At 47.8% G+C, this 13,029-nt stretch overlaps 2 protein-coding genes and 1 pseudogene across 4 annotated transcripts; 2 read left to right on the top strand and 1 right to left on the bottom strand.

Annotated features, from left to right (window-relative positions):
• Window positions 1-681: 681 nt before the first annotated feature.
• On the top strand, window positions 682-3,460 carry LOC121055760 (F-box/kelch-repeat protein At5g26960-like). 3 transcript variants are annotated; one of them, XR_005812764.1, is made up of 3 exons: window positions 682-2,222; window positions 2,320-2,462; window positions 3,052-3,460. XR_005812764.1 is itself a non-coding variant. In XM_040528879.1 (2 exons), the coding sequence occupies exon 1, from the start codon at window positions 756-758 to the stop codon at window positions 2,028-2,030; it is 1,275 nt and encodes a 424-aa protein (XP_040384813.1). In that variant the 5' UTR covers window positions 682-755; the 3' UTR covers window positions 2,031-2,079; window positions 2,320-2,636. The 3 variants fall into 3 exon arrangements, 1 of the variants encoding a protein (XP_040384813.1); XR_005812763.1 differs by lacking the exon at window positions 3,052-3,460 and having other exon boundaries at window positions 2,320-2,636; XM_040528879.1 differs by lacking the exon at window positions 3,052-3,460 and having other exon boundaries at window positions 682-2,079; window positions 2,320-2,636.
• Window positions 3,461-4,387: 927 nt separating this feature from the next.
• Window positions 4,388-5,702, top strand: LOC102718514 (annotated as a pseudogene).
• Window positions 5,703-5,746: 44 nt separating this feature from the next.
• LOC102715637 (50S ribosomal protein L24-like) lies at window positions 5,747-12,452 on the bottom strand. The gene is made up of 7 exons (XM_006664781.3): window positions 12,375-12,452; window positions 8,591-8,729; window positions 7,833-8,008; window positions 7,658-7,753; window positions 6,685-6,788; window positions 6,436-6,572; window positions 5,747-6,045 (listed from the first exon to the last, which is right to left on the bottom strand). Exons 3-7 carry the CDS (start codon window positions 7,890-7,892, stop codon window positions 5,963-5,965), a joined length of 480 nt encoding a protein of 159 aa, XP_006664844.1. The 5' UTR covers window positions 7,893-8,008; window positions 8,591-8,729; window positions 12,375-12,452; the 3' UTR covers window positions 5,747-5,962.
• Between the last annotated feature and the right edge of the window lie 577 nt (window positions 12,453-13,029).

A 13,029-nucleotide genomic window follows, 5' to 3' on the forward strand; every position in this document is an offset into this window, starting at 1 on the left:
AACCTACATGTGCTAATGATAGATTAATTAGGCTAAAAAATCGTCTCGCGGTTTCCATGCGAGCCGTGAAATTTATTTTTTTATTCGTGTCAAAAACCCCTTTCGACATCCGATCAAATGTTCGAGTAACACCTAAAAATTTTCTTTTCGTGAACTAAACATGCCCCTTAGTTTTACAGTTGGGTTTGTTGATGAAAAATTGACTCTAACAATCAGAACATTTTTTTTCCATCCTTCTCGCTCTCCGTGGTCGATGAAGGATTATACGATTCGTGCCTGTGGAGGCAAGAGTGATCTTTGTTTTTGTTTGTTTGAGAGTGTATCCACTTTTTATTATTATTATAAGACTTAACTTTTAGATTTCTATTTAAAAAGCAATATATTCATGTCTTACAAGATGATTAGAAATCCTAAAACTGAATTTTGGAGATAAATTTTTAGGCATCTATTGCTCCTGCTCTACTACTCGTCTATACAAAGGCGCAAGTTCAAGCGACACAAGCTGAATAACACGACAAATTCAAAATACTCGAATTTTAAATTCAAACCTTCAAAATTTCAAACGAAAGCTAGGCTCCACCAGCGTCGCGATTGCTACGGCCCGCACTGAGGCACGCGAGCCCATCCGCTCGACTTCCCCTCCACTCCACTGAGTCCACTCCCACGATTCCCCATGCCCAATCATCACCCACCTCGCTGCTCCCCGTCCCCGGAGCAGCTCGCCGTCGCCGCCTGAGCTCCGAATCCAATCCGCCATGCCGGCCGCCGAGAGCTGCCACTCCCGCAGCCTCTCGTGGCTCGTCAAATCTTGCATCCCCGCCGACCCCGCCCGCCACATCGCCGTCCCCGTCCCCGTCCCCATTCTGGCTCATCCGGCAGTTTGCCCCACCCTCCAACCACCTCCTCCCTCGTCGGCGTCCCACATCTCCGCCCTCCCGGATGACCTCCTCCTCGAGTGCCTCGCCCGCGTCCCCCGCGCCTCCATCCCGCCGCTCTCCGCCGTCTGCCGCCGCTTCGCCACGCTCCTCGCCTCCGATGCCTTCCTCCACCTCCGCCGCGCCCACGCCCAGCTCCGCCCCTCTCTCCTCACCCTCTCCGTCTCCGACAGTGGTTGCATCGCGCAAGCGCTGCTCCAGTTCGACGCCTTCTCTCCCGCGCTCGAGGTCGCCGCGCTGCCCCTGCCCCCGACCCTGCTGCATTGCGGCGGCTCCGTGTTCGCGCACGCCCGCGCGGTCGTGCTGGGCCGCGAGGTCTTCCTCATCGGCCGTGGTGCCACGCTACGCGTCGACGCGCTCACCGGCGCGGCCCGTGCTTGCGCGCCGACGCTCTTCCCGCGGAAGAAGTTCGCCGCCGCGGCCGCTGGCGACCGGATCTACGTCGCTGGAGGGTCCGCGCGCACCGCGGCGGTCGAGGAGTACGACCCTGAAGCAGACGCGTGGCGCGTGGTAACCGAGGCGCCGCGGCGGAGATACGGCTGCGCCGGCGCGGCTGCCGGAGGCGTGTTCTACGTCGCCGGAGGTGTCGCGGTGTCCGGCGAAGCCGCGCGGGCGCTCGAGGCGCACGTGTGCGCCGGGTCGGTGGACGCGCTGCACGTCGCGTCCGGCACCTGGGCGCGGCCGCGTGCTCTCCCCGGCGGCGGCTGCGTCGTGGGGGCGTGCGGCGTCAGCGAGCACCTCTACGTGATAGCCAGCCACGCGGTGGAGCTCTCCTTCTGGAGGTGGTGCGGCGCCACCGGCCGTGGCGGGGACGGCAGAGGCTGGGGCGGGTGGGTGGCCCTCGAGGCGCCGCCCATGCCTCGTGGATCGGTGGGGCTCGGCATGGCGGTGCGCGTGGCGATGGCCGGCCTAGGAAGCAATAGGGTGGCGGCCGTGGTGAGCGCGGCGGCCGTGAGGGGACACGTTAACGCGGGCGGCGGCGGCGCGTTGGAAGGGATGGTGCTGGTGTACGACATCGCCGGGGGCAAGTGGAGCCGCGCGCCTGACCTGCCACCTGCGTTCCGGCGGGCCGCGTGCGCCGGCGTCGAGTGCTGACAATGCCGGTGGAAGTGGCCCCACAGTTCAGCGAGATTCCTGCCATTAGGTATTTTGGTGGGTGTAGATTGATGCTATGTCAAGTAACATGGCGCCATCGTGGGATTGTTTGTTGAACAACTGATTGGATATTTGGATGCCACCATTTTTCTCTCCAGTTGTTATTTATCGTTGGCAGTTCATTCGATTCAAGTACAATTTCTTAACCATTTTATGCAAATTTTCAATGGGATAATCACTCCTTGATGGCGATTGCGATCGTTCTGATCTGAACCTACCATTTTTTTAGGTGAAAAACAGCACGCGGGAGACTGTGGGGACTGGAGGCTGTGGCCATGGTCCCATAAAACTGATTCGAGTTAGACATGTTGTCTACTTCTCTGTGGCTTCCACTGATGCCAACAACGTACCGCTTCTACTATTGTCCAGCGAGTGAGTACTTGTGCTCACATTCATTTGCACCGTGGTCCTCTCCTACTCGTGTAGTTGTGCGCTTCATAAATCATGATGCACGACTTTCTCATGTGCTAAAGTAACCACCATGTGCTAATGACGGATTAATTAGACTCAAAAATTCGTCTCGCAGTTTGTAGGTGAAATCTGAAATTTGTTTTGTAATTAGACAACATTTAATACGTTAAATGTATGTCCAAAGATTTGATGTGATGATTTTACAAAATTTTTTTGCAAACTAAGGCCTTGTTTAGTTTGCAAAACAATTTTGCAAAAACATCACATCAAAATTTTTAGACATACATTTAAAGTATTAATCGTAATCTAATTACTAAACAAATTTCAGATTCCGACTTAAAATCATGAGACAAATCTTTTGAGTCTAATTAATCCGTCATTAGGACATGTTGGATACTGTAGCACCTATGACTAATCACGCCCTAATTAGGCTCAAAAGATTCGTCTCACGATTTTCCTCATAACTGTGTAATTAGTTTTAATATTTATATATATTTAATACTTTATTTAGATGTCCAAATATTTAATTTGATGTTTTTAAACTAAACAGGCCTAAACGAAGCCAAAGTTTCACATTCATTGCACGCGTCTGACGTCTCTGCTCTATCGATTCTTTTTTGCAGAGATATGTATAGATCATATAACATAAAAATATGATCCCCTGTATTACTTGTCTTCATTCTTGTCTTTTTCTATGTTAGTTCTCTTTAATTTTTGGACTTAATTTCAGCACGTCTCTCACCAGTTCAGATCGATGGATAATAACGACTCAGGTTCAGTTTTGATTTGAATAAATTAAAAACTAATGCACCGGACTGCAGCTGCACGTACTAATTAAGTTCCGAAAGTTGACTTAAGCACCTAAGTAGCAATTAATTAGCGGTTAATGCCTAAGTTTTTCCATGGGATTTGGATTTACATGTAACAAAACTCATGCTTCGATTCTATCCCATTATTTAATCATGGGCTTTGTGCACTGGCATGTTATCTGACGATTAAGGCCACTTTGATTCAAAGAAAATTTATATGAATTTTAGAGCATTTTAGTTCTGTAGGAGTTTTTCCAACAAAGCTCTTTGGTCAATGAGTGCTGAATTAATACTTTCACGATGCTAATATGCAATCACATATTATATGGATATTACTTTACATTTTACAATCTAGTTATTTTACAATATAGTTAGAAGTATTAAATATAGACTATTAATAAAACTCACCTCATACTATGGACTATTTCGTGAGACGAATCTATTGAGCCTAATTAGTCCATAATTAGCGAATGTGATGCTACAGTATACATTTGTTAATCATGGCTTAATTAGGCTTAAAAAATTTGTCTAATGAAATAGCCTTTATTTAAGCAATTAATTTTGTTATCAGTCTATATTTAATACTTCTAATTAACGTCCAAATATCCGATGTATCGAGAGACTACAAAAAAGTCTCTGGATCCAAATATCTACTTTATATTCCCTCCGAGTTTTTTTATACAATGCCACATTTAATGATTCGTCTTATTAAAAAACATAATTATTAATTATTTTGTTATAATTTAATTTATTATTATAGAACTTTAGTATGACTTATAGTTTTGCATTATTTGAATAAAATTTTTAAATAAGACGAGCGATTAAACGTAGATACAAAAGTCCTACGACGTAGAAGACTAAGAAAGTATACGTTATTAAGCTTTATGAAAGCTAGACCGAGACGACTCATCAAGACTCAAGAAAAATTAAGACTCAAACATATCACCGACGACGTCAAGCTAGCGTGTCCACAACTACTGGTGCTGCACTGCTGCGTCTATAAGATGCACGTTGATCAGCTAGCTTTGTTAATTTCACAGCTTCACTGGTTTACATACCTGCAATAGCTTAGCTGCCATGGCGACATTGCCACAGATGGCCGCCACCAAGGAGCAGCAAGAGGCAGCTAACCTGGCCAGGGTGCTGGTCGAGTCCGTCACGAACTGGATCCGCATCTACTCCGACGGCTCCGTCGACCGGCTGTGCCCGCCGGAGGCCGCCCCTTTCATGGAAATCGTCCCGCCGTATGAGGAGCCACGTGACGGGGTCACCGTCCATGACGTCGCCACGGACTGTGGCGTCGACGTCCGCCTCTACCTCACGGCGCCGGAGGAGGAGGAGGAGGAGGAGGAGGAGCCTAGGACGACGTTGGCCCGGCGCCGTCGCCGCCCTGTTCTACTTCACTTCCACGGCGGCGCCTTCTGCGTCTCCCACGCAGCGTGGTCGCTCTACCATCACTTCTACGCCCGCCTTGCCGTGGAGCTCGACGTCGCGGGCATCGTCTCCGTCGTCCTCCCGCTCGCGCCGGAGCACCGCCTCCCCGCCGCCATCGACGCCGGCCACGCCGCCCTGCTCTGGCTGCGTGACGTCGCGTCCGGCGGTAGCTCCAATGTTGCGCTCGACCTGCGGTGGAACGTCTTCGCAGCACCGCTGACTTCTCCCGCGTGTTCCTCATCGGCGACAGCGCGGGCGGCGTCCTCGTGCACAACGTGGCGGCACGCGCCGGCGAGGCTGGGGCGGAGCCCCTCGACACGTTACTCCTCGCCGGCGGGGTCCTCCTCCACCCGGGGGCCGGGGTTCATCGGGCCGGAGAAGAGCCGGTCGGAGCTGGAGAACCCACCTACGGCCTACCCCGCTCATGACGCAGGAGACGGTGGACAAGTTCGTGATGCTCGCGCTGCCGGTAGGAACCACCGGCAGGGACCACCCGTACACGTCTCCGGCGGCGGCAGCAAGGGCGGGGGAGGGCGCGCGGCTGCCACCGATGCTGCTGATGGTCGCGGAGGAGGACATGCTGCGTGATCCGCAGGTGGAGTACGGAGAGGCCATGGCGCGCGCGGGGAAGGCGGTGGAGACGGTGGTCAGCCGCGGCCGCGGGATCGGCCACATATTCTACCTCAACTGGTTCGCGGTGGAGTCCGACCCCGTCGCGGCGACGCGGGCGCGGGAGCTCGTCGATGCCGTCAAGAGCTTCGTCGATAGCCACTGATTTGCTGCTGTGTTTTTTTTACCCGGTTCCAAGTCTTTATCGGTGTCGATCTGCTTGTACGTCTGAGTTTGATTACCTACATCGCAATGTCGCTGCATTTAAACAAGTTTCCGGCGCAACGGATACGCGCCTTCGTCTCTCCCTCGTAACAGAAGATACACGTACGCGCAGCACATTGAACGGCAGCAATTAAGTTGGTTTCAGAATATGTATCTATGCAGAAATAATGGTTTGAACCATTCCCAAATGTGAAGTCATTTCCAGTAGGCTACAAGTTCTCACCGAAACAAGAGGCTACAATTACCGTTACAGGATTATTTTGAAAGTAGACGGGTACAGATGCAGAGTTGGTAGTAATAGAGACTTACTGCTATCTTAACTAGCAAAAGTGGTCACAAACACATACACTGAACTCTTCCTCCGTAGAAAACCCGTTGCTAACTTTATAGATCAGGCATCCCAATTCCAGTCTTGGCATCATAGGTTTTCTCCAGCACAAGGTCAATTGGTGTATCCTTCGGGCCAGCTGCATGAATAAAACAAAATTGTAAAGATTAGTTTCGTCAGATATCAAATATACAGCATATGCAGGGCAATATATTGATAGGAATAGAATGCATTTGCTCAAATGTCAGTGGAACCGCAATTTTCTCATAGAAAAATACATAGTTATGTAACAAACATATTTAATATTTTGACACCAAGTTGTAACACTGCCGTGGACAGATCAGAGTTCTTTCAGATTATACTATTACTAACTACTATTACATTCAATTACACAACAAGTAATTCCTAGTAAAATATTGTAAGAAGAAATATCTATAGTAGTGACTATGCATGATTTCGCAGTACCTGGGGTTATTATAAGCACTTTTGTTAGTATTTATTTAAAGGGACAGACACTTAGGAGACATACGTGATGTAGGTCTTGGCTTTCTTCGTTCCTTCAAAATTTCTGGCCTGGGTATCACAGCACCAGATGCATTCATTCCTCTAGCAAACCTGACTTTAGTTCCATCTTCCAAATACTTGTATCCAATCTTACATGGTTTCCTGTAGCCAACATTATGTGGATAAATTTACTTTTTTTTTCAAGTAAGATGAAGTAGAAATGGAAGACAAAATATTCTATCCAGATATCATGAAAGAAGATTAAGCATCGTACCCAGTGACTGGATCAAGTACTTGAACATTTGAAACATGAAGTGGGGCTTCAATTGAGAAAATCCCACCTGTATGTCCTTCCCCTTGCTTAATATGCTTCTTAACCTGAAAGGGCATTAACACGAAATTATTATAAAATTCTTATGTACACAAGAGACTACTCAGATACATAAGACTAGGAAAAGGCTGTGTGTTGTTAGTTGTTACTAATTGCAGCTGCCCAGTAGCCAAAAAGAAAAATGTAACATGTAACAGTAACATGAAAAGACTTTACAAGGACAAGGTTTTTACAGTTTCATCATTCTTGGCATCCACTAAAATCAATTCCTCAATATCCATCTGGAAGGAACTAATTCGGTACTAATTTGTTATGGCATAGAAATCATACATACACACATGATACAAAAGAGCTACAGCATGTAACAGTATGCAGTACATAAAACAAAAGGATCCAGTACACATCTACAAATTCTGATCATTCCATGCCTACTCGTACATGCCAAACTGCTTTACGGCTACCATTTTTTTTAAAAAAAAATCACACATAGCTAAATTGTTGAGTATATCACCACCAAGCACTCATAAATATGACGACATGCAAAAGGTACCCAGTTTCTCCGGGTACAAACTATCTTCATGTCTATGCTGTCCTTATACAACAATGGGTGTATACTCCGAGGAATAATATTATGTTATGTGTATTTACAATTTCTAATTCTGACAAACATAACTCTAATGGAAAATTAGTTGAGTATACATTTGTTACAGCAGTTTGCAGCTCCTAATACTAATATGAACTCTGGAAAAGGGGAAAATACGCATCAGTTCACATCAGGCTAAATAATAAGTGAAATTTTTCTAGGATAGTTAAATCGATAGCACAAAACTACCAAATCATTCGACCAATCAACCCAAAACCGACGTAGGGTTTGATAATAACTGGAGGAGAGTGCATCAGTATAGCAATACATTACCAAATTCTTTCCCTCGACGATGACACGGTTCTGCGACCGGATGACCCGCTTGATGAGCCCGCTCTCGCCCTTATCCTTGCCTCTTATGATCATCACCTAGAAGTAAACAGAGAGAAATTGGAGATTTTGCGAGAACAAGTAGGGGACGAGGAGAGCTGGGGGGAAAGAGATTCACGTTGTCACCGCGGAGGATCTTCCAGTGGCTGATGAGCTTCTCCGCAGCCTTCCACCCCATCCTTCCGCTGCTAGATCCCTCCTCTCTTCCAGCAACTTCGGGGCTCGGATGCGGCGGAGATGGGGGTGGCGGTGGCGGTGAGGGAGGCGGCGCACGGCGCTCCCGCACGAACGAGGCTGGTGCAGTGCCAGATCAAAGTGGGCAGAGAAGAATACTACGGTATTTTTAAATGGGCCGTTATTCCTCAAGAAAAACTCTACTACGGAGTACTAGTTTTGGGCCAAGTGGGCTTATGGGCCTTGTATGCTTGGGAACCAGTCATCTCTTGTAAGGGTTTATTTGGCTCAAATGAATTTCAAATGAATTTTGCAGAAACTGAAACCTCGGAAATTTTTTGCTGTAATACCATTCGTTCCACAGGAATGGAGCCTAGCCAACTTCCCAGAATTCTTAGCATGAGGTGAGACCTCATGGAAAATTTCCTTTAGATTAGAGTGAGGGGCGGGCACAGGATTTTAATATTGGGTATTCGAAATATAAGGATGTAAAAAAAAACTTATACCCGAAATCACAATAATTGGCAAAACTTTTTTATTTGTACTACCAATTTTATGAGTTTTTCAAAAATTAACTTGGAATTAATAAGCAAAGCTGCACGAGGCCTTAATCCTTCTCTTTAGTAATCTTCAACCTTTTGTCACTACCTAAACTAAATGTCACAATGAGGCAGGGATCCTACAAATGGATGAAATACATACATTGTTTCTTCTTTCCGGAAGTCTTGACAGCTGCTGCACGTTGTTCTGCTACTTTCTTCTCCTCTTCAGTCTCCTATCTTCTTCATCAGCTGCTGGTTAACCTGAAATGTCCTTCCCCTTGCTTAATATGCTTCTTAACCTGAAATGGCATAAACACACAATTACTATAAAATTCCTATGTACAACAGAGAACACTCGCATACATAAGACTAGGAAAATGTTGTGGGTTGTTACTTGTTACTAATTGCAGCTGCCCAGTAGCCAATTTTCCAGAATTCTTAGCATGAGGTGAGACCTCATGGAAAATTTCCTTTAGATTGGAGTTAACATGACACCTCAATTACTTTTACTATTTCTATAATTATGCAATCCTAGTGTCGCACCCCAAGTTTCTATACCAAGCCAAAATTCAATAAAGGAAATTGGTTAATTAATAATTGGCATAATTAAAGCTCTGGAGAAAAACCCCTCAAAATAATTAATTTAATTTAAATAAATCAAAGCCCGCTAAATCATTAACTAGATTTAAATTTGAAATTCAAATTATAAAATTTGGCCCAAAAATTCAAATTAAAAATTTGCAACTTGAAGCCCCCTCTCTTTTTCGGATTTGGGCCGCAGCCCAACTCCCCTCTCCCTTCTTTCTTTCTTCCTCCTTTTTCCCTTCTCCTTGGGCCGGCCCAGCCACCGCTCAACCTGCTTCCCTCCCCTCCCGCGCGAGCCCCTAGCCACTGGGCCGCCGGCCCAGCCGTCTGCCAGCGCCGCGAGTCCACATCGCCTCCCTCTCGCCCGCGCCCGCTGATAGGCAGGGCCCGCCTGTCAGTCGCCCCTCCCCCGCGTCCGACACGGCCTCCGCCATCGCCGCCGCCATCTCCTCTGCCCGCCGTCGCAAATTGCGCCACCGCCTTCCAAATCGGCGATACCTTCCTTTCCCCGCGCCCCTTTCTAAACCCCGGCGAACCCGTTCCCCTTTAACCCCCCACCCCCCGTCGCCGCCCCGCCGCCGGTTTTCCCTTCGTCACCTGAACGCCGCCGCTTGACCCGTCGCCGTCGATCTCCCTCGCCGCCGTCCGTCGTTCACGCCGGACCCTGTCACCTCATGTTCCGCCGCCTCGCCGACGTCACAGCCGCCGATGAGCGTCCCCTTCCTCCTCCTCCCTCTCTTCTTCTCCTCGACCGACCGCCATCGGGCCGCACGCCGTCGCCGGACCTGTGCGCCGCTCGTCGTCGCCTTCGCGACGTGGTTGCCAAGCCGCCGCCACCCACGCTCGACGCGCGCTGTTGCTGTCGTCTCAGACCGCCGCCCCTCTCCCCTCTCGACTGCGCCCTTGCGCCGCCGGTTCCCGCCCACCGGTCGCTGCCGTCGCCACGTCGCCGTCGTCGCCCCGGCACCACCGCCGTCCACCGGCGACTCCGCCGCCGCCGCTCCTCGGCCGCCGCCGCGCTGCTCGAGCCGAGCGTCGCCGGCCGCGCTCTCTTCCTCCCTCTGTGTTTCCTCATTGACCGGCCGGGTCCACCGGCCAGCCACCCCACCACCCCCTCTCCCTCTCTCCATTCTACCGGGCCCACCGGTCAACCGCCTCGCCACCTCCCTCCTCCCCCGGGATCCCACCCGTCAGCCTCCCTCGGCCGCTCCCTCTCACCGACAGGTGGGGTCCACCTATCGGCGCCGACACCCTCCCCTAGGCTGACGTCAGCAGGCCTCAATAATTTCGCAATAAACCGATTTAGGACTTTTTTCTGTTTAGTTAAAAACCCAGAAAACTTCTAAAATTCATAACTAATTCATCTAGTCTCCGTTTTAGCCCATTCAAATTCCATTAAATCCAGAAAAATGCCAAGAATCCATTAAAAATAGTTTCTTTTACTGTTTCAGTAGTGTTATTGCCTGTTTATTTATTTTTGTGCTTTGTCGCTTAGATTCGAACCCCGCAAAAGCTCCCGTTTACTTCGAGATCGTCGCGGAAATCCCTCCCGAAGCTGAGCAAGGCAAGTGGCACTCCTTTTGACCATGTTGATCCTATTATTGTCAAATCCTCGCTTATTTAATTCAAACATGCATTGTTTTATCTAAATTATTTTACCGTACTTTACTTTATGTTATTTTCTGGGTTCAACCAATCATATTATGCCATTGTGTATCCTTTCTTTACACTTGTTGAACATGGGGTAACTAAAGTAGTTTTAGGCCTAGGCTATGCTTAGCCCCGCTTAGAACAAGTAGCACATGGGAACCTTTAATCACCTTTTAGACTGATTAAAGCTAATAATGATCCATTACCCGTCAGGGTTAATTACAACTAAAATACTGATAATGGTGGGTCGTGGGTGCACAGTTTTGAGAGTCACACCCATGACAATTAAGGACCGGTTCACGGGAAACCCTGGAAGTAACCTAGTGCTAACCACATGCCGAAATGGGTAAGGTGGGATTCGAAGCATGGCTTCGAACTATTTGACGTACAAAGGCAAGGGTGGGCGTGATGGAGTATGGATGGGAGTCGTGGTGTAATGATGGCCTATGCTACTTCCGGATTCACCAAGGCACAAGAGGGGACTGCCCGACTTGGCGTAAAGGAGAGGGTGAAACCTGAAGTGCGGTGCGATTAAATAGGGAGGGTTGTGTGACGAGTCCTATCACGGTCTCCTTTCCGGTATGTCATGGTGACATGTCGGCGCACGTTCAAGTGCAGTGGAGTCGTGTCTTGTGGGTACAGTAGTACACCTCTGATCAGAGTACAATCTATTCGAATAGTCATTGTCCACGGTCATGGACGTACTCCCAGATTCACTGTGATTAGTTGAACCATTAATAACTTGGGTAAACTGGTTTTAACTTGGGCCTATTGCAACAGTGTAACGTTGAGTAGGGGGTTGGACCTGTTGCAACGTGGGGTAACGTTGAACAGCGTGTTGGTACTTTATTCAATTGCTCTATTTAACTGTTTTGTTTATTTAAATCCCGTCTTTCTACTTTAAGCTCTGTTTTATCTAAATTGCTGCTTTTGTGCAACTAACCCTAGCCTGCCCTTGAAATTATCCGTATGCATTCATTACTCCATTTCCGTGTTACTTGTTGAGTACGTGGATGTACTTAGCCTTGCGTTTTTCCCTTCAGAAGTTGAGTACTGTTCAGATGGGGGCGATTCTAAGGTTTAAGGCTTGTCTGCCGTCAAGGTGCTGCCTGTGGATGGAGCCTCACTACGTTGGAGCCAGAAGCCCTTTACTTTCCTTTCCGCTGCATGTCGTTAGACTTTATTTACCTTTTACTGTTGTTTTTAAGAATGATTGGTGATGTAATCAACATTGTCTATTGGTGTACCCCAGCTGGTCCTGGACGGGAATTTTAATATACAATAATGTTCGGAAATTCGTGTAAGAAATTTCTAGACGTGACACCTAGGAACCGAATAAGCCATAGATTGAAAAAACCACTTTCTAAAAGGACTGCCTGCTCATCGCCTTCTCCTGGACGGTGATCAAGGACACCGTCATGCCTGTCAACCTGGTCGGCTATGGCATTGCCTTCCTCGGCGCCGCCTACCAGTGGCGGGCGCAGGATTTCGAAGTTGGGTATTCGAAATGTTAATGATTAAGAAAAAAAACTATACCCAAAATCTCAATAATTGACTTGTATAACATCAACCATTTAGTGATGTTACGATATATCATATCTAACACAACTTGAGGCCAAGATCATATTTTACTGAATTGGTATAGAGATTGAATGTACGCAATGAAACAATAGCAAAGGATTTGAAAAAACGCATAGGATGAAGCTTACCTGCAGCGGACAATTACAGCACCAGGCTTCAGGGATTTTGGCTCATTCCTCAGACACTTCTTATACTTTGAAACCTAAAACACATGAGATTAAATGCAACACTCATCGGTAACAGGCAGCGGTAACTGACAAGGACCTAGAATACTACTTTGCAATTTGCATGATGAGCTCATAGCTTGAAGCTGAGACAAAACATTTATCCACTGATACTCTGATCAGCATATTAAATTCGAAATATTCTAAATAACTAACCATATTCAATGTGATGACTGTATTAGCTTAATGTAATTGTGTTAATAAAACAAATTCCTTGATCGAAATAATTTATGTCAAATGCCTTCCTAAAATAGATTGGTTGTGACAAAAAAAAAAAAGAAGAAAGAAGCGGCACAATTAATTGGACAATGCAAGCAGGATTAGGATGAGGAAGAGGTGGAAATGGAATAACAGGGCGTCATGTCCATTGGGTAGCTGCCGAGCACCCGGAGGAACCGAGGAAGGAGGTGAACTCCTGGATAATATGATCGCCTCGCCGGTCGCTGGAAATATAAGTATATAACCATACTCGCCTGCTCGCTGGAAGCCTGGAAGGTCGCCTCGCCGTCCCCGTCTCGCCAGCAGCCGGCGGCCGGCCTCGCCCTAGTCCCGAACTGTC

The sequence above is a fragment of the Oryza brachyantha genome, chromosome 11 (genome assembly GCF_000231095.2).
Source record: "Oryza brachyantha chromosome 11, ObraRS2, whole genome shotgun sequence".
Lineage (NCBI taxonomy): Eukaryota > Viridiplantae > Streptophyta > Magnoliopsida > Poales > Poaceae > Oryza > Oryza brachyantha.